Source organism: Coccinella septempunctata, chromosome 1, assembly GCF_907165205.1.
Source record: "Coccinella septempunctata chromosome 1, icCocSept1.1, whole genome shotgun sequence".
Lineage (NCBI taxonomy): Eukaryota > Metazoa > Arthropoda > Insecta > Coleoptera > Coccinellidae > Coccinella > Coccinella septempunctata.
The window spans coordinates 15,794,679-15,814,149 of NC_058189.1; the positions used below are offsets into that span (position 1 = coordinate 15,794,679).

Below are 19,471 nucleotides of genomic sequence, written 5' to 3' on the forward strand. Positions count from 1 at the left end.
TACTTGAAATTTCAAATAAGATGTTGAAGAATATCCATTTGTTATTTTCAGCTGGCCTGATGATGGCCCACGGCCGAAATCGATAGCCAATAGACTCTTTTTAAATAACGTGTGTTTTCTATTATTCCCGATGAAATATTGAATTTATTACAAGCACCATTGTTCAGGATTTCCTATAGATTTCTATCCTGTTACCCGGTGCCGGAGCAATGCTTGAAAAATAACGAATTATAGAACTCTTACCTTCAATAACTCGATTCGAAATTCTCAAATCCGAATACGTAGTTGAAATATTCCAAAAAAAAAATCAAATAATTAACTAATTTTCCACAAACAATAAACATTCAATGATTTGATTCAGGAATGAACAATGAACTTTTCCTTTTCTTTCGAATACTGATAAGGAATATGGAAATAAAACACTTTCTCAAGTCTTTCACACTCCTCTCCAGAACAGTCTGAATTCTGATTGGAGAATTGAAAATAAAAAAATTTTCGAAATGTATTAGTAGAAGCCGCCCCAAAATCCCAACTGCAGTCGGTAATATTTATCAAAGAGAAGCCGAAAAGTTCGATAAGTTATAACATAAACAACAAAAAAGGGAAACTGCCACTACAGTACGGAACATGCAGGCTGGGATATTTATGCGAAGGATGCGAATGCGGCGCATTGATAGTTTCTTTATTGCCGCTGCAGATTGGGTTCACGAGTGAGTACGTTCCTAGATAAATTTCTCGGTATTCCTCTTGTTGCTGACAGAATTTCGACGGCCATGATGCGCGACCAAAATCTATAAAAATCTATCACTCTAGAATGCTAGAAATGTTGCGGAATATTGACAGTGCGAATGTGAATTATTTTTTTTCCAGTACAACGTTATCTAGTTCTTGAATATTCTGTCAATCGAATCTCATAAAGAAAAAGGAATTCAAGTATCGGAGGTATATCTCGAAACAGCACATTTTCTTTCTTTGATTTTTCAAATAGGTACTGTTAAAAGATCTATTTGGAGGTGTTTTAAGTCCAATTTTCAGAAATGCATTGTGTACTTGTCTATCTAATGGAAAATAATATTAGCGGTTTTAGGATATTTCAAAATTGCTGCACGGGCTTCATAATATGCGCACCAGTACAAACTAATGAAATTTGCGATAATAGCAAATTCCATTTGTGAAATTGGGTTAGGCTGGAGACAGCGAGCCAGAATCCGTGGAATCTGATCTGCTCGATCCGATGCATATTCCGCGGTTTATGGAGAAATCGTGGTCGATCCTCAGCAATCTCAAGGTCATGTTACAAATATCCAATAACAAACAAATAAAAAATTTTGTTTAAGTGCCATCTTTAGAGGGCTGCATTTAAGCAGGAGCAGCTCAAAAAAAATATTATTACACTATTTTTGACAAGGAATGACCGCTCAAGTTTTTTCGCAACTATGCATTTATACCCTGTATATCCGAAATCTTGATCCAGTTCGGAGAGCGATATTTTTTAAACTGAAATGAGTGCCGACAAGAAGGCAAAAACCCACGAAATTTCAGCAGCCTATACATTTCCAACGGAGCCGTACCTGGGATGTTAGAAAAGATTTTTATTCAATGGGTAGAATTTACTGTTGAAATATATGTACAAGTCAAATATTCACCCTATACAATCAGACGATAGCATGATGTTTGACATCACAAATTTACCTAAAACTAAATGTTGAAATTTTTCAGGTGTTTAAGCAGCATTTATTCAGGTCATCATTCAATCCTCATACCACCATCAGAAATTGATGTTAACCCAGCCCTTTGGTTGACTGCCGTCAGTCAGAATAAAGTTCGCGACACGTTTTGCTCCTATGGTGTTATGGAGTTGTGTACAAAAGGATTGGGATCTTCGGTTAATCAACTGAAATCGCGCGGTATTAATCTGGCATGTGTGAGAACTTGTGTAGTTGTGGCAGAAGAAAGGCCTAGGATAAATTTGACTACTAGCTTCTCCAAATTGTTCAGTGCTTTAGGTTTAAGTCCAAGGGCCGTATCGACCAGTTTTGGGTGTCGCGTTAATGTGGCCATTTGCTTGCAAGGTGCTTCTAGTCCCGAACCATCGTCGGTGTATGTAGATCTTAGGGCGTTACGCAATGATAGAGTTAGTTTAGTGGAGAGAGGAAGCCCCCATAGTTTGTGCTTGATGGAAAGTGGAAAATTATTACCTGGAGTGAAAGTTATCATCGCAAACCCGGAATCTAAGGGTCAGTGTGGCGATTCCCATCTCGGCGAAATTTGGGTTCAAAGTGGCCATAATGCAAGCGGATATTTCACCATTTATGGAGATGAAAATGAGTACAACGATCACTTCAATGCCCACTTGGTGACAGGAAATACAGGTGAAGTTTATGCAAGAACCGGTTATTTAGGTTTCCTAAGAAGAACTGAAAGTACATCGATCACTGGATCTAATAGAAGCGCATTGGAGGAAACGATTTTAGGAAGAGACAGCGATACAGAGTCTCTGAATTCTTCACATCACATACTCAGCGCATCATCCTCTGATAACCCTGAACAACACGATGCTGTATTTGTTGTTGGGGCCTTAGATGAAACTATCATGCTTAGGGGCATGAGATATCATCCTATTGATATTGAAAATAGCGTGATGCGGTGCCATAAGAAAATTGCAGAATGGTAAGTGAAGAAAAGTTTATATGAAAGTATGGATTTATCCACTAATTTCGGGAAACAATATTTATCTAAACTAATGGACCTGACAGACGTGGTCCCGTCATAGCCGATATTCATCATTGAAAAGCTTTTCCATTTCACGTTGCTTATCCAAGCGTCGCTAATATTTAAGAATTAGAAATTTTCGAAATTAATGAATAATGCGAAAAAACAATGGTCTGACCATACCTATTTTGAACACCTTCCGAAAACACAAATTTTCATTAAGAAACTATCTTTTAATTCGACTGCAACGCCACCTACCTAACCCAGTTGGGGGTGCTACCTGAACCAACATACGAAACTTCTTAAGAATTTTACCAGGCTTGAAAAACAACCTCAAAACTCGACTTGTGGTTTAATAAATAAATAAACTATCCGTCCCAGACGTTTGAATAGTTGGGTACCTACTGTAACTATATACTCCCCAGGGAGTATGTGTACCTCTACTGCAACGCCGTCTACTGGGCTGAAATGCGAGTCTAAACCATCTGGAGACTCACCCAAATCCACAAACAAAATTTAATCAAACACGGGCAGTAGAATTATACATACAGATTGCGAAAATTCTTTTCAGAACATAGGGAATGCCACGAGTCAGAAGACGACTGTATAAATGCAATCGCCCAGAGCGAGAATATGTAATTTCAATACAGGTGATAAATTATTGAATGTTCATATGGATCGCTCTCTGAATTAGTTCCTACTTCGCTGTCATTACTCGTTAGAGAGGGGATTGCGAATTCGTGGCCGGCAGGCGCAGCTCACTTAAAAATATTAAGCTGACCAGTTGAATATTGAATAATTCAGCACGTATAATCAAATTATTCTCGCCCTGGGCGATTGCCTATTTACAGTCCTTTTCTTTCCCATGACATTCCCAATGTTCGGCGTTAAATTTCGGAATCTGTATATATAGGGTGTTTCACCATAATTCAGTGATAAATGGGCGAACGCTAAGGGTAAATAGAGGACACTGAGGTGAGTCAGAATAACCTATATTTAAAGGGTCCTAAGCTCTTTATAATCAAGATACAGAGCAGAGACAGGTTGTCTGTGATACAGAGAGTTTTATTGTATAAGAAAATTTCTTACTCAACGTTCGAAACACTCTATATACTTCGATGATATTTGGTACGTTTATTCTCAGCAACTACTAGTTTATACTGACTATTGACGGCCTAGGAAAAATGATAAATCAGATCGAATTAAAAAACACCCTGTATATCAAAATTATTGTTAGTGTGTTGTCTGAAATTCAGATTTTATTAGGTTTATTGAGTATTTAAATCGCATACGGAAGAACGATCTATACCTTGTTTCCTTCAGTTTTTTCTCCTTTTCTCAAATAAAAGGATTTATTGTAGAGAGGATGTTTTTTCTATTCAATCTTATTTATCAGTTTTTCCTAGGCCGGACCTGAAGGAAATTCAGTTGCTATGTCACTATAAACTAGTTGTGGAGAAATATGATCAAAATATATAGGGTGATTTGAAAGTTATAGATAATTGAACAAATTGAAGAAAATGGCAAAATCAATAAAACACTTGATTATAGATATAAAGACCCTTAAAATATGAGTTTTTCTGACTCACCTCAGTGGCCTCCATCAACCCTTAGCTTCCGCCCACTTACCACTGCATCACCTTGTATATATAGCTATAATGATTTAGATCTATAATACAGGGTGTATTTGTGGGTGAGGCTTTTTTTTCAACAGAAGGTAGAACTGGTCAAAATGAAGCGTTTCACCAGAAATCACCTATACAAAACTTTCAAAATGACAAAGTTGAACAAAAAATTGAAATAAATCCTAATACGACCCTAGACCGTTTGTTAGCACCGCAAAGCAGTGGGAACAAACTTATCTCCGGATTCGGCCATGTGGTTTCGTTTAGGATATTGGCTCGTTCGATTTTTACGTGGTAATGAAAATGGAAACTGAGGATTGCCGAATTGTTCTCATTATAATTTAGTAACTTACACGATTTTATGAAATGGCTCATTTCGATACCAACTGACAGAAAAGACTTAGGACGCAAGTGTGAAAAATAGAATATTACTTCAAAATCTCACCAATAGAATTCGTCTGAATTATTCACGGATTTTTTCACAATGGGCATCACAATCTTCTTGTTCGAACATTCCAACTTTCAAGAAACTGCCTCGATGTTCTACATTTTTTTTCGCCCTAAATTGCACGATACAACTATTATGATTCTCTCAAAAGTGATCTGATGCATCTAATCCGAAGAACTTGGTACTGAACCATGCATTGTCCAGCCGTATATTTATGTTTTGTTTCGTTTTTGCGATGCTGGAGTCACCTTACACAGTCCCGTTCTTGAAATTCAATGAAATTTTGAATTTTGTCGAACTTCTAGGGGTTGTATATCACCTATATTATGTGAACACTTTTTGGTTAAACGACTTATTTTGGTGAGTTCTACCTTCTGTCAAAAAAAAAAAACACTTTGAAAACACCCTGTATATTCGTGTAAATGAGATCGGGAAAAACAATTTTGCCCTATAGTTTATACCCTATTTTCGAAGCATAAGCGAGATACAGGATGTTTAAAGTCATGGTCAACAATATTTCGTTGAGTGTGGTGGGTTGTTGTGAGTTTTAAAATATGTAATGTTTTTTGGTCACATCCCGGTATAATTTTATAATTCCATTGAGTTTAAGAAGGGTTTACACCGTTTTAGTGGTCAGTTCAAAAAGATAAAATGAATATCTTACGTCACAAACCACTAATTTATATGGGGTTTTCATTATGATTCAATCCAATCAACAAATATTTATTCATGTTATTAACTTCCCGAGGTGCAATTATCTCTTCTATGAATTTCCACATGAAAAAATTTCTCATTGGTTACAATTCGTATCCTGATGAAATTGAAAAAGACGTTCGTTAAGTACTGCCATCTTTTCGACGAAAGTAGAAACTATTGTAATATTCGTAACTTCTACTTATCGTTCAAGTGTTCCGGCAACACACCACATTCTGGTAGTCTTTCCCCCTTTACGCCTTATACGGATGGCGAGAAAGTTCCGTGGCATAAACTCCTCTTAATACTCAATCCAAATATAGCATCGATTCGAAAAAAAATTCAAATTAATCTTTTTTTTTCAGCGCTGTTTTCACTTGGACCAATCTTTTAGTTGTAGTTGTAGAATTAGATGGTAATGAAAGTGAAGCCTTGGATTTAGTACCATTAGTTACAAATACAGTACTAGAGGAGCATCATCTGATTGTTGGAGTCGTCGTAGTGGTAGATCCAGGAGTTGTTCCAATCAACTCAAGAGGAGAAAAACAAAGAATGCATTTAAGAGATGGATTTTTAGCGGATCAACTAGATCCAATTTATGTGGCGTATAATATGTAATAAGTAAATTATTGATAATCAGTTCATATAATTTGTTCAATGTGATCAAACTTTTGGAAAAAATAATACTGTTTCATTTTCTAAATTAAGAACCATTATTTATGCCTCATCACTATAAAAATGTTCCACTGGTTATTAATCTTTTGATCAAAAATATGTAGGAAATTAGTATTGAACAAATACAAAAATGGCTCTCTCTTAGGTAAATCATTCAGTATTATTTAGTTTGAAAGTTGTGTATCACTCAAGTGATTATGAGCATATTCTTTCGTACGACTAAAAAACTGAAAAAAGTGTAATTTACATCAGCTGAAATTTTTGCACAAATTTTATAACAGTTGTTTGAAAGCTCAAATGGGATCTATATTTCTATGAAAGAAATTATTGGCAAAACTTGTCAGTAGTTGATTTACCAATTTTGTCAAGATTATACTACAAGTTTTGTTGAAAATAATTATAAAGTGAAATTTCTAAAAAGTATTTCAGCTCAAATTTTCAAAGTCTCAACATTTTCATGTTAGTAGTTTAGATGTATATATTATGGCCTACTGCCGATAGTGTATTGTATCGATAGATTGTACAGTCAAACATCTCTCTTCTGGTATTTTTTAAAGTATGAGTATTCTAATCCAAGTGAACTATCATGTGATTATAAACTGTTTGTGATTTAAGTTAGCTATAAGGAATCTGTTTTGATCCATTAAATTAATTACGTGATTGTTTATGATCATCAAGAGTCTAGTCTGATTATAATTTGGCCGCTTTCCTCAATACTTCCTTGAAAAAATTGTCAAAAAATTAAATTTTGCATGTGTGTAAATCGAAATTTATTTCCGTTATTTCAAGCATGAGAATCTTAAAGGTTGTTTTATATTATTTACTATAAATTCATGACATCACTTCAAGTTCTTCGAGAATTCCTTCATATTTCTGTAGAAAATGATAGTTCAACTGAACTTACATAATTGAGTGCAATTTAATAAACTAATAAAATTTAGTAGCAATTTTTGTAAATTGTGGAATATAAACAACAATATTTAAACAATGATTGAAAAGTTGGAAATCAAGTAATAGTTCAAATACTTTGATATGAATATCCAACACTGGATCAATATTGAGATAGTTTTATTTTCTGAAATATTTATTTATACTTTTGTTTTTATTATTCTTGAGTGTACTCGTTCAGTACTTTTTGAAGAGTTGATATTTTTGAACAAGATAGTATAACAATATAATTATTTCTTGTTTATTGATGGAATTGCCATTTCTGGCTGATAAATTGACATTTCTGAAAGTTTCTTGAATGCAACAGCAAATAAATGTACCTTTATAGCATTGGTATTATTTTCAGGAATATTCCTAATAATTCTTCTCCTGTCAAGTTTCGAATTAATAATAATAATATTTATTTCCATAATCAAATAATATTGAAAAGAAAATACGTCAATATAAGAAGCAACTGAACAAATATAAAACGCTCAGATTTGAAATTTATGACCACAGTCAAAGGGTCAAAGGGGTAGAAGTGTTGAGACCAATCTACTTGTCTTCGTTCAGTTTGTTCTTGAGGCCTTGGGAAATCATGGGCAGGTCGAGGTTGTGTATACTGATTTCGCTAAGGCGTTCGACAGGGTGTCGCACTCGATTCTGGGGAGGAAGCTTGCGTCATTTGGTTTTCATGGAAGATTTTATTTCTGGTTGAATTCTTATCTCTCGGGCAGATTCCAGTTCGTGAAGATAGGTAACACGCTTTCAGTTCCGGTTTCTGTCACGTCTGGCGATCCCCAGGGAAGTCACCTGGGGCCTTTGTTGTTCTTGATTTTCATTAACGACATAGGACTCGTCATCCGTTTTGTCAAATTTTTATTATTTGCCGATGATCTGAAGCTTTTCACTTCGGTTAAATCTATGGCTGACGTTGAAGCTTTGGAGTCGGATCTGCGAGCTGTTGAGGAATGGTGTGCAGCCAATCGTCTAACAATTAACATCAATAAATGTAAGTTCATGACTGTTTCTCGTTTAGAATTCCCTATAACAGTACACTATTTCATTAGACGGCAACCCATCGAGAGAGCATTTGTTGTCAAAGACTTAGGTATTTCATATGACAGAGAGATGACTTTCAAGCCTCATATCCAAATGATTACTTCAACGTCCCTAAGAACTTTGGGATTTGTTCTCAGATGTACTAGAGATTTCAGCAGCGAGACACTACAATACCTATATGTCACTCTTGTAAGACCAAATATGGAATTCGCATCCGTCGTGTGGTCCCCCTACACTGCCGTGGACAGCCTTCTTATCGAAAAAGTACAGAACAAATTCCTCAAATATTTAGCAATCAGAAGAGGCGAATATTCTTTTATGTCTTTCTCTGCGAGTCGTTTGCGGGACCAGCTTGGACTATCATCCTTGAGAACAAGAAGATTCCATGCAGATGTCATTTTTGTCTGTAAACTGTTTCGAGGACTTTTGTATTCTCCTGAACTTCTATTCCAGTTCAATTTATATGTTCCCTCGAGATTGGTCAGGAGATTCGATCTGTTTAGACCTGCCTTATCGAGAACTAATTACTGCTTTCATTCTCCAGTTTCTAGAATGATGCGGAATACCAATGTCGTAGATTCCTTGGGTCTCGATATATTTCATCGGTCGGTCTCGGGATTGAGGTTAGATTTAAGGCATCTCATAACACTGTGATTTTTTTTCTTCTATTATGTAATGTTTTTGAATAGTAGAAATAGTTGATGATTTTGTAATTTTCATTGTTTTTTTTTTGTTTTTTTGTAAAAGGTTTTATACCGTTCATTGAATAAATAAATAAATAAATAAATAAAAGGCCATCGACCAAAGTCCTTCAGCCTTGTACATTTAGATACATCGATGTAGCAAAAAAAAAAAAAAAAGGTTAGACTATTATATACTAAATTGGGTTAATTTTTTTTTTTATTGATCTACATAGCCATGGACGTGAGACTGTCCATGATTGTTTGGTCTGGAAATTTTCTGAGTGGGTTGCTCGCTGTATCTCTGTGGAACATGCCATATATATCCTCCAGTTCTTTGACCCGGTTGAAAAATCTGCCATTTAAAATTTTCAGTCGTTCTATTATTGGAAATTTATGATTTAGGTACTCCTTCACATCGTACGGTTCCAATTCTATCAATAATCTCTTGATTCTAGTCTTGAACTTATTACCATCGAGAATTTGATAATCCCTCGGAAGTTTATCAAATAGTTTTAGGCACATATATTCCACATTCTTCTGTGTCAAAGTGAGCGAACACTTGGGAAAGAGAAACGGATGAATGCGCCTTGTTCTATTGCCGTTCTCATACTCCCTGAATAGATTATAATTGCTTTTCAAAAAAATCAAGCATCTAAAAATGTATGTCCCAGCAGTTGTGAGTATACCTTGACTCTTAAAATGTCCTCGACAAGATGTCCTCGCTGTTAGACCAAGCATAGCTCTGATAGCCTTTTTCTGGACCAAAAAGATTTTCCAAACATCCGAACCATTACCCCACGCCAAAATTCCATAGGACATGACCGAATGAAAATTAGAAAAATATACTGTCCTCAGCAACTCAGAGTCAGACTGCAGTGCCAAGACACGGAGTGTGTAGAGAACAGAGTTCAATCTAGTCTGCAATGATTTTATATGTTCAAGACCAATTAAGTTGATGATCGATAATCACACCCAGGAAACTAGTACTGGTGGAGATCTTGACAATTTGTCCAGAGAGAACAATATCCTCAGGAATATGAATTCTTGAATGAGAGGTACCGAAAACAACACACTCCGTTTTATTCGAGTTGATTGTAATTCTATTCGAATTACACCAAATCGAAATATCATAAAATCCCCTAGCAGCCATCCCAATAACCTCTGAAATACCAGATGCCGCCACCAGTAGATTAGTATCGTCCACAAACATGACGAATTCTCCCTCAGATTGAACTTCGAAATCTGCAAAGAGATCACCCAGATAAATAATTTCTTCATTTGCAGGTCTGCTATCAATAACCAAAATACTCTCAACAGCCAGAGATTCTTCCTCCACCAAAATTTTTTCTGGTAGGTCATTGATATATATTAAGAACAGAAATGGACCGAAAATACCCCCCTGAGGCACACCCACCAACACTTCTGAATCTAACGAAACATACTCTACAATTATTACGGGTTAGGGTTAATTATTCAAAACAAGATTCAAAGCGCCTACTAGCTGTATTGGCTCGCTTTTCAGAACGAATTTTTTCATGAGAAATTTTTCCATGAACTGACGAATTCCTTGTTAAGAAAAACCATACTTTACAAATCATACTGAGCCATCTAGATTAAGCGATGACTTATTCATTGAGCAGAATAAAAAAGAGAAAAAAGAAAAACTATCGAACATAGGCATGGAAAGTTATTGTAGAAAACCCGTTTTTTGATAGAAAAAAAAAATACCATTGCGACTGGTTTCAAGATTCAATGGTATAGAAACAATAGCTGACACTTTCGATATAAGGATCTTCCGAAAAGAGCAAAATTTATATCTTTGAATTGAGGATTGATGGAGCATTCAGAAAATACGCCTCACCTCCTTTCTCCTGAAGAACATGGAGAAAATAATTGACAACGGTGTAAGGGGAAATCTAAAGATCCATAACAAACAATTTTCTCATACAGCGGGTAAATCTACTGTAGACGCCCTTCACCATCTTAAAGAGGTGGAAGGCACCCTTGGGGCAAAGGAGATTCTACTTGCAATGTTTGGAGACATTGAGGGGGCGTTTGATAATACCCTACATGTTTCCAAATGTAATGCAGCGAAACGGAAAGAGATAGAACCCTCCACTGTTAAGTGGATATCAACTATGTTGAAAAGACGAACCGTCATAGCCTACCGGGGGAAACTGAAGTGACCGTGCTGACGCGACGTGCAGGGGATGCCATCAAGGAGGGGTACTATCACCCTTACTGTTGTGTCTGGTCATGAATGGTGGTTTTAAAGTCCAGGCATACGCCGACGACATAGTGGTGACTATTAGAGGCAAGCATTAAGGCCCACTAAGCAGCCTAATGCAAACCGCTCTCAGGATGATCGAAAAGTGGTGCGAGGAGAAGGGGCTTACTGCCAATCCCTCGAAGACAACACTGATTCCGTTCACAAGAAAAAGGAATCTCGACTTCAGAGCGTTGGTCCTGAACGGCCAGTTCTCCAGTGAGTGCAAATATCTAGGTGTTATCCTGGACAGCCAACTAAACTGGAGAGTTTTCTCTGTGGTGCTGGAAAGTGTTATTTATGTGTTTACATAGATAAGACTTTCCAGAACCACAGTGGCCATGTGTATTGCAAAAGACTCTCTGGAAAGACATGGGGCATTAAGCCGCAAATGTTACTGTGGCTATCATCATCATCATTGCTGTATCCCGTTACCGGGAATGAATCTACAAAAAGACCAAAAAAGAAAAAAAAAGGTGCGAACAGACTTATAACAGGGCTAATTGCGACTGTGTGCCCTCCTGTGACTGTAGAGACCCAACAGACCTACAGATCCCACCACACTCCGGGCATGGATAGTCACCAACCAGATCTGGCCGCCGCTTTATCCTTCTCGAGTCTCCATCATAACTGTGTACCAAAGACCTCCACTGTGACCTGTCTAACGCTAGTTGTTCCCAGTTATGATTGGCATTAACCGATTTTAGGGATTGATGTAGTGTATCCTTAAACCCCTTATACTGGCCTCCTGGTTTCCGGGCTCCCTCAGTGAGTTCGCCATATAGAGCTATTTTGGGGAGTCTTGTGTCTTGCATCCTCATCCTCCATCTGAGTCGGAGTTGGGAGGACCACTGCTTACTAAACAGCTGAATTGTTCCCAGATCTTGCGGAATAGTTTTAGGAGACTATTGACAATGTCTTCATCCAAGGCCTTGAATATCTCCGCTGGAATGCCGTCTAGACAAGGTGACCTATCATTTTTCATATTTTCATTCGCACCGCTATACACAGCGGTAGTACGTCTTATTGTAACCTAGGCGTCTCTAGCATGGTGGACAAAAATCGAAGAGGTCACCAGACGCATTCGGCTGCAGAAACTGCAAAGGCTGGCCTGTGTTGGTGTTACGAGAGCTATGCACACAGCTCCTACAGCAGCGCTTGAGGCCATACTTGATCTGCCTCCCCTACACCTACATGTGAGTAAATGTAGCCTGCGGGAAGCAATAACAATATCCCTCAACGGGAATCTCCTACCTGGAAACTGGGTTGGACATATGAGTATATTGGATCAACTGGACTCAAACCTCTTGGCAAAACCATAGGATGTCATGCCAATCATCTTCGATTTCGAAAGGCCCTTTGAGACGGTCATAGCTGACCGTCCTAGTGCAATAAGTTTCGTAAATCGGTTGGACAAAGTCATCCACGTGGTTATTTGGTTACTGATGGATCAAAATCAGAAAGGGGCACCGGCATTGGCCTATATGGACCTAAACCGAGAATCTATAAAGCTCTAGGAATTGAACCCTCTATTCACATACCAAGACACTGGCTGTTTACGTATGCTCTCAGGAGTGTTTTGAAATGAACCTCAAAGGGGCGCATATCTATATCATCACGGACATCAGCCAGGCCACGCTGGAGGCCTGGTCCAGGTCCCTGGAATCACACTGCCAGAGTTCTCTCCTGACATGGGAGTGCCGTAATACCATGAAACAACTGGCCAGGAATAAGAAAGTGACTATACTATGGGTACCAGGGCATTTTGGTGTTGAAGGAAATGAGAAAGCCGATGAACTTCCAAAAAGGGCATTGAGGTTAACACCTGCTGGACCTGAGCCTTTCTGTGGGCTTGGAAAATACCAATATAAGCAAGCGGTCCAACAATGGAGATGGGAGTTGAAAAACAGAATAATCCTCTGGAGAAACACTCCAGACTTCAGACTGGACTTACTCAGTCAAAGAATTTCGTGATGATTTCAACGACCTGCAACAGAAAACTGCTAAAGCTCTCACTACAGGCCAGCCTTTGCAGTTTCTGCAGCTGGCTGCGTGTGGTGACCTCTTCGGCTTTTGTCCACCATGTTAGAGACGCATAGGTGAAATTAGGGCGTACTACCGCTGTATATAGCCAGAGTACCATGTCTTTCCAAAGAGTCTTTTGCAATGCACATGGCCGCCGTGGCTCTGGAAAGAGTCTTATCTATGTGTTTTCTCCAGTTGAGTTGGCTGTCCAGGATAACACCTAGATATTTGCACTCACTGGAGAACTGGCCGAGTTCACTTCTCACGATTTCGTTCATAATCTTTTTTGATATCTACACCGTAAAAGTTCTTTTGAATCACAAAATGATTCCGAGTCTATTCTCAAAAATGCACTCTGAAATTTTATCTTTTCTCCTTTTCTTTCCGAAGCCAAACCACTCTTACACTAGCGCACGCTTTAACATTTCACCATGATCATATGTTGTTCTCTTATCAAAAATCGAAAATAATAATATTCTAATCATCTGTCACCAGGAAGACAGTTCACTCAGTCAACTTCAACTAGTTTGAATCAAAATTTCGCCATCCCGTGATCGCCAGCGCGGTTATTGGCAAAAACATGAACTACCTATTGGTACATATTTCAGCAAGGAGATATATCTCCTTGATATTTTAGGGGAAAAATAATCTGTGGTCTCAAAGAAAGCAGCGATCGTTCTCTTTCTCTCTTATTACCTAGTAATATTAGTACTAGTAATATTAGTTTTCTGTGCAAGTGAATGTTTGGCTAAAGCCAAGTGTACAGGCCAAAGGAAGAATAATCAAGGAGAAGAAAATTTTTGACAAGAGACATCAAATCATGACATAGAATACTATTGTCTATATCTATGATCATAAATAAAGATTCTTCGATTTTTGGATTGATTATTAATGATTATTTAATCTATGGATTCTTGTTAGTTTACAAATGAAACTTAATAATAATAAGTAATATCTTATATATCCTATAGGGCGACGAAAAAGTTGTCATTAATTCATAAAATATTGTGTATAAAAACAACACATAACATTGGAAAATGTATCGAACTGACAAACAATTTATGAAAAACCCGGCAACTGCCTCCCAACGGATTTATATTGGTGGTCTCCCAACAACAGTGGTAGCAGATGATTTAGAACTCAAATTCAGACAACATGGTAGAATATTGGGAATCGTTTTACAAAGAGGTTTTGCTTTTATCCAGTTTGAAACAGATGAAGAAGCACAAAATGCAATTCGAATGGAGCAAGGAACAATTATTCATGGCAAAAAAATCATTGTCAAACCTGCTCTACCTGACAGAAATAGGGGTAATTTGAATACTTCCAATCCTAACTCAAAACCTCAAGAATCCCCCAACCAACAGAAGACAGCTCCTAATAATCAAAGTATTGGAAATGCAAATACTACTGCTAAAAAGATTGAGCCTGAAGATCCTCCAAAAACAAATCAGCCTCCTGAAGGAGATGGTAAATCACCTAGCTATGAAGAACAAGAGTTAGAAATGATTGCTGAAAAATTTCAAGAATCAGATAAGCAACAAGAGTTCCCACCTAAACCCCAAAGTATTATTTCATCAGAAAATTACGATGATGAGGATTCTAGAGGCCAAATGCGTAAAAGAGGAATTAGGGGGAGAAGGGGTAAACCGTGGCATGATGATAGATTTCTACCTCATCCACCACCATTAGATAGGGATAGATTTATGGGTAATGTTCCATATTGTCCTCCGGAAAGATACCCTGAATTTGATAAGCCATTGCCTATGATGGACAGGCCTGAAAGAAATGATTGTGAAATCATAGTAGTTTCAAAAATGTTGACAGAATATGCAGAGTATATTGAATCAAGATTGAAATCACTTGGACTTATTGTTGACCTTTTATTTCCAAACGAGGATGTTCCAATAGGTCGTGTACTAGCCAATATTTCAAGTCGAGGTTGTTTATATGCAATACTTGTTATGCCACAAAACAAAGATAACCAGAGTTTAACATTGAATGTGTTACATGGGATTCCCCAGGAACATAGGAATATGCCTGTAGATGATGCTCTTCTTTTTATCACTAGAAATTTTGAAGCATATATGCGTGGTGAAAAAATTATAGCTGCAGATAATGAATCTCAAATGACAATTTATGACAAACATCCCACTGCAATACAATTATTATTAAATATGCTTGCTGAAAATAGATTGCTGACCTCTGTTCAGTATGACAAAGTCTTGAAATACTTGGAAGAGAGAAGAGAATTACAAGTACAGTTTGAATTAAGTGAAGGTATTGATGTTGGTACTGGAAATCAAGTGAATAAACAAGCGGAATTACAAAATCGCATAATGAATATATTGAACAAATCATCTGATAATACTAAAATTGAAAGTGAGCAAGGTCCTCCTCCTACCTCTTCAACATCTACCCCACTCCTAAAAGATCCAACTGTTCAGAAAGCTTTAGACAGCTTACTTTCAGGGGAGATGTTTAAGAATATTGCTACATGATAAGCTATAATGATACTTAACCATAATTAAACTAGTGTAATTCGATATTTAAAATAGCACTTGACTTTTTATGTTAATCTATTGAAAATGTGAATTTATATATAAGTTTGTTTGCTCCACTAACCTGAATTTGTAGAGTTCAGAAATGTTATGAAATTTTTGGGAAACTTGAGTTCAAACTATTATTAAAGTGGGTTTATGCAGAGTTTGTAATACCTAAGAAAGAAACCAATATAATTGGGAGACACATAGGTCTGAGTTCTAGGAAATTTGCATAAATCCCACATCAGAGTAGTTATATATTCTAACTCTACTAGTTTGCAATTGATCTATAAAAAAACTATTTATATATTCATATCAATTTTTAACATAAATTTGATGTAATTTAATCAGACGATTGAAGAAAAACCAAGACTATATTAGTGATACTATTTGAGAGTCATCTTAAGTGCAGTTTCTGTTCGTAGGAACTTCTATTCTAAGATTTCACTCAAGTAGTAATGATTTTTGACGTCTTTTCCTACCCTTCAAAAAATATATATCATAAATTCAATAGAAATGCAAATCATTTTGAATTTCAATGTAGATATTTTATTTCAACTCGAATTATACTGGTCAAGAAGGTAAATAAAGAGCATGGACATCTACTATAATCAGTTTTTGTATTCATGAATAAAGACATACATTCTATAATTGAGTACGTTTGTTTAGTATGTTGTTTAAAAAACAACCTCCCATACGATTTCAGGATTGTCGAACAACTTTATTTGCACAGATCTTGCAAATGTTTCGAACTAAAGCATCATCAGATTTTTTGCCTTCTCTCATATTTTATAGCCATCTATGTTGACATATTTTTCATTTCATATTTTGAATGTTTTGTCCTGCGTTATTTTTACTTACAGACATAGTTCTTTGGTGTTTCTTATGTTTTAAATTTTGTAGCCCTGATGTAAAACTAGTTTCAGTTGATGTAAGAATATTTCGTTCTGTTCTTATATAATGTGAAAACCTATCACAATTGAAAAAACCGTATTTCAACTTTTAATCATATGCATTTTGAATATGCTGCAAGAATTTGGTTTTACAATATAAATCACTTCTTGACAAATGAGATATGTTAGAGAATCTATCAAGTGAAAATGAGCCAATATTCCTAACTAGGTTCAATGAAGAAATTGTTTGTCTTCAAGACTCAATAAATATTTTTTGAGGGCACCAAAAGTCAAAAGTATAACCTCGAGTATAACTGGTAGATAGATGAAGGAACTGTTAAAAAATAAACCCTTTATCAAAACAATATTTAATCAAAAATCGGTTTACATGTACTATTCCATATTTTATCCCAATTTCCGAATGATTCAAGTTCTTTTTTCATTTTATTCAGATTTTTAATTACACTTTCATTGAGTGGAAATCCTTCAAATAAATCTTGTAGTAATTTGGAAAGTTCTTCTTGGTTAGAGAAGATATATCCATTGTTCCCATCAATAACTAATTCCTTCAGTCTGAAACAGAAAAGTCTTTATATATAACATCAATTTAATACAGCACTCGTCTCACTATTAATCAAAAATTTACTTACGCTTCGAAGTTATATGCCAATACAGGTACCCTAACGCCAAATAAGTCCACTATTTTCATAGGTAAATCCAATCCGCTAGAACTAGTGTGCAGGGATATTCCAATATTGGCACATCCAATGAAAAGAGGATATTCTTCATCCTCTAACCATGGTGTAATCACCGTAATATGTTCCCACTTTCTACATTCTATATCTTTTAAATAATATTCTTTCAAAGGGCCTTTTCCCGTAATAGCAACCAACATTTTAGGCAATTTTTTCTGGTTGCCACCCCTCCAATGATTTTCGTAGTCTGCAAATGGAAATTCATTTAACAGTAGGATAAGCTGGAAATCTATAAGTAATAAGTATCTCATACTAAATTTTAAAACATTCTATAGCAAAGTTGCAATTGTAGTGTCAGCACAGCATGGCTATTCTGCAAAATAGTCCTCAATAGATAATGTGTTAGCTCAAGACAAAACTTTTATGATTTTGGTAGTCAAGATGTTCTCGCAGCTAAGACAAAATTGTATTTCTAGGAAGCATATTCAGGAAAAAAAAAAGTAAAATTTTTGTGAGTTTTAAGAGAGCCCTCATCTCAGAATGCAAGAGTGAGTCTGCAGATTCACCTTTTCCGTAGATATCTCTTATAATTATAAGATACATCTTTTCGGCAAATGCACCTTATCAAAAGTATCATCGATGTTAGTGATATAACGTCATCTTCTGATAACTTGTAAAATTTTACTATCACCCATTTTTGGCATATTTCAAAAAATTCTTTTCAGCTTAAGTCAAAAAGGAAAACTTCAGGAGGCAAAGACATTCATCGACCTGCCAACATATGCTAAAAGTTAAATTCTACCTCGCACTGGTGAAAATTTCATACAACAAATATGAAGTCAGTTTTTCAACTTCTCCCAATTTAAGGCTGTTTATCATAATCATTGTAGATATTATTTTAAGAAAGGTAAGTACCTTGCAAAGCATTTAATAAAATAGAGAAATCTTCATCCTCTGTCCAACTTGTGCTTGATACTATAAATGCAGGTCTATCTTCCTTCAGATAAGGGCTACTGTTTGGATGGAGTGCAGTAAGTAAGGTAGAATTTTGATCATTTTTATCCATGAAAATTTGAAAGCCTTTCTTTTCACCTAAAACCTTGAGAAAATCATGCATTTCACTCAATGATACTGAACCAAAGTGAGAACCTGGGCGATCATATACCACTTGTGATCTACAATCAAGAGCAGAGGGATAGCTTGTTTTGGTTCAAATTTAAAAACAACAATGTGAAGCATATTAAATATGATACTTACTTTATACCCCATTTGTCATAGAGATCATTCTTTATGGCTTTAGAAACACAAAAATTGTAGTCAGCTCTTCGACCCAAAGTCTTTTCTATTAATTTTGTTAATGCTACTAGACGACTTCTTCTTCCTACACTCAATGCCATAATAGTATTCGCATAATTATGCCAATCGATTATTAGCTTAGCTCCTATCAACTTGCAATACACCCAAGAAACAATCAGAGAGGGAATTGCAGGTGGATTTTGAACCAGCAGTGCATCTGCCCTACGTGTTATAGCCAAGAGAAAAAAGAGATTGATAGAAGTCCATATTGTTTTCCATATATAATTGAGAAGTTTCCAGTTTATTCTAGGACAAGAGACTAAAAAATGGTGATATATGTTCGGAGATAATTTAAATTGATGTGGCAAATCGGATTCTCCATAACCTATTATATCAACTGTGTGTCCGCACTTTGCTAAAGATATAGCATGATTTGCCATTCTAGGACTGTGTCCAATGTCACCTAATACAACAATTTTCACATTTTTTTTTCGTTCCATGTTCATTTATCTACCTTTTGCCTATGTTTGAAGCCCCATGTCCTATTTTATTTATGTATAGGTTATCTATGTATGTTTACATCACAGATTACAGATGTAACCACAGAACACTAATATCATGTAACAAAGACAAGACTCTTTCCCTTTCTCTACCACAGAGACCACAGATTACAGAGTACAGAGACAGAGACAAACTGACAAATATTAGCTGTATTCGGATTCGAATTTCGGAGAGTCCGAGAATGGTTCTAGAACTGCGCAGAGGATTCGATACTAGTGCGCAACAGTTTTGCGCAGTTCTAGAACATTCTCGGAGTGTCCGAAATTCATTAAGAACTAATTCAATTCCATGGTGTCCGTATTTTTCATGATAATACTGTATCAGGAGACGTGTGAAGGGGTGCTTATTTGGTAATATTATTGGATGC

At 36.3% G+C, this 19,471-nt stretch overlaps 3 protein-coding genes across 12 annotated transcripts in view; 2 read left to right on the top strand and 1 right to left on the bottom strand.

Annotated features, from left to right (window-relative positions):
• Positions 1 to 7,431, top strand: part of LOC123322835 (disco-interacting protein 2) — a 179,353-nt gene extending 171,922 nt beyond the window's left edge. For all 9 annotated transcript variants that reach the window (XM_044910871.1, XM_044910865.1, XM_044910863.1 and 6 more), the window contains 2 exons: positions 1,720 to 2,670; positions 5,844 to 7,431. In XM_044910871.1, the coding sequence (XP_044766806.1) occupies positions 1,720 to 2,670; positions 5,844 to 6,096 (1,204 nt within the window). In that variant the 3' untranslated portion in view covers positions 6,097 to 7,431. The remainder of the gene's footprint in view (positions 1 to 1,719; positions 2,671 to 5,843) is intronic.
• A 6,633-nt stretch (positions 7,432 to 14,064) lies between these two features.
• LOC123314924 (nuclear receptor coactivator 5) lies at positions 14,065 to 16,315 on the top strand. The gene has a single exon (XM_044900391.1). The coding sequence runs from the start codon at positions 14,154 to 14,156 to the stop codon at positions 15,615 to 15,617; it is 1,464 nt and encodes a 487-aa protein (XP_044756326.1). The 5' UTR covers positions 14,065 to 14,153; the 3' UTR covers positions 15,618 to 16,315.
• Positions 16,316 to 16,904: 589 nt separating this feature from the next.
• LOC123314931 (chitobiosyldiphosphodolichol beta-mannosyltransferase) lies at positions 16,905 to 19,106 on the bottom strand. Of its 2 annotated transcripts, none has more exons than XM_044900403.1 (4): positions 18,505 to 19,106; positions 18,163 to 18,422; positions 17,203 to 17,494; positions 16,905 to 17,125 (listed from the first exon to the last, which is right to left on the bottom strand). In XM_044900403.1, the coding sequence occupies exons 1-4, from the start codon at positions 19,047 to 19,049 to the stop codon at positions 16,921 to 16,923; spliced, it is 1,302 nt and encodes a 433-aa protein (XP_044756338.1). In that variant the 5' UTR covers positions 19,050 to 19,106; the 3' UTR covers positions 16,905 to 16,920. The 2 variants fall into 2 exon arrangements, with proteins under 2 accessions (XP_044756338.1, XP_044756344.1); XM_044900409.1 differs by having other exon boundaries at positions 18,163 to 18,346; positions 18,505 to 18,653.
• Between the last annotated feature and the right edge of the window lie 365 nt (positions 19,107 to 19,471).

Bases quoted from the DNA above. Each gene is read 5' to 3' on its own strand.
- LOC123314924 (XM_044900391.1), top strand. From the start codon at position 14,154: ATGTATCGAACTGACAAACAATTTATGAAAAACCCGGCAACTGCCTCC.
- LOC123314931 (XM_044900403.1), bottom strand. From the start codon at position 19,049: ATGAACATGGAACGAAAAAAAAATGTGAAAATTGTTGTATTAGGTGAC. The intron at 18,423-18,504 runs GTAAGTATCATA...TCTTGATTGTAG, and splicing joins TATGACAAATGGGGTATAAA to ATCACAAGTGGTATATGATC. The intron at 17,495-18,162 runs GTACTTACCTTT...TTCCATTTGCAG, and splicing joins TTTATTAAATGCTTTGCAAG to ACTACGAAAATCATTGGAGG.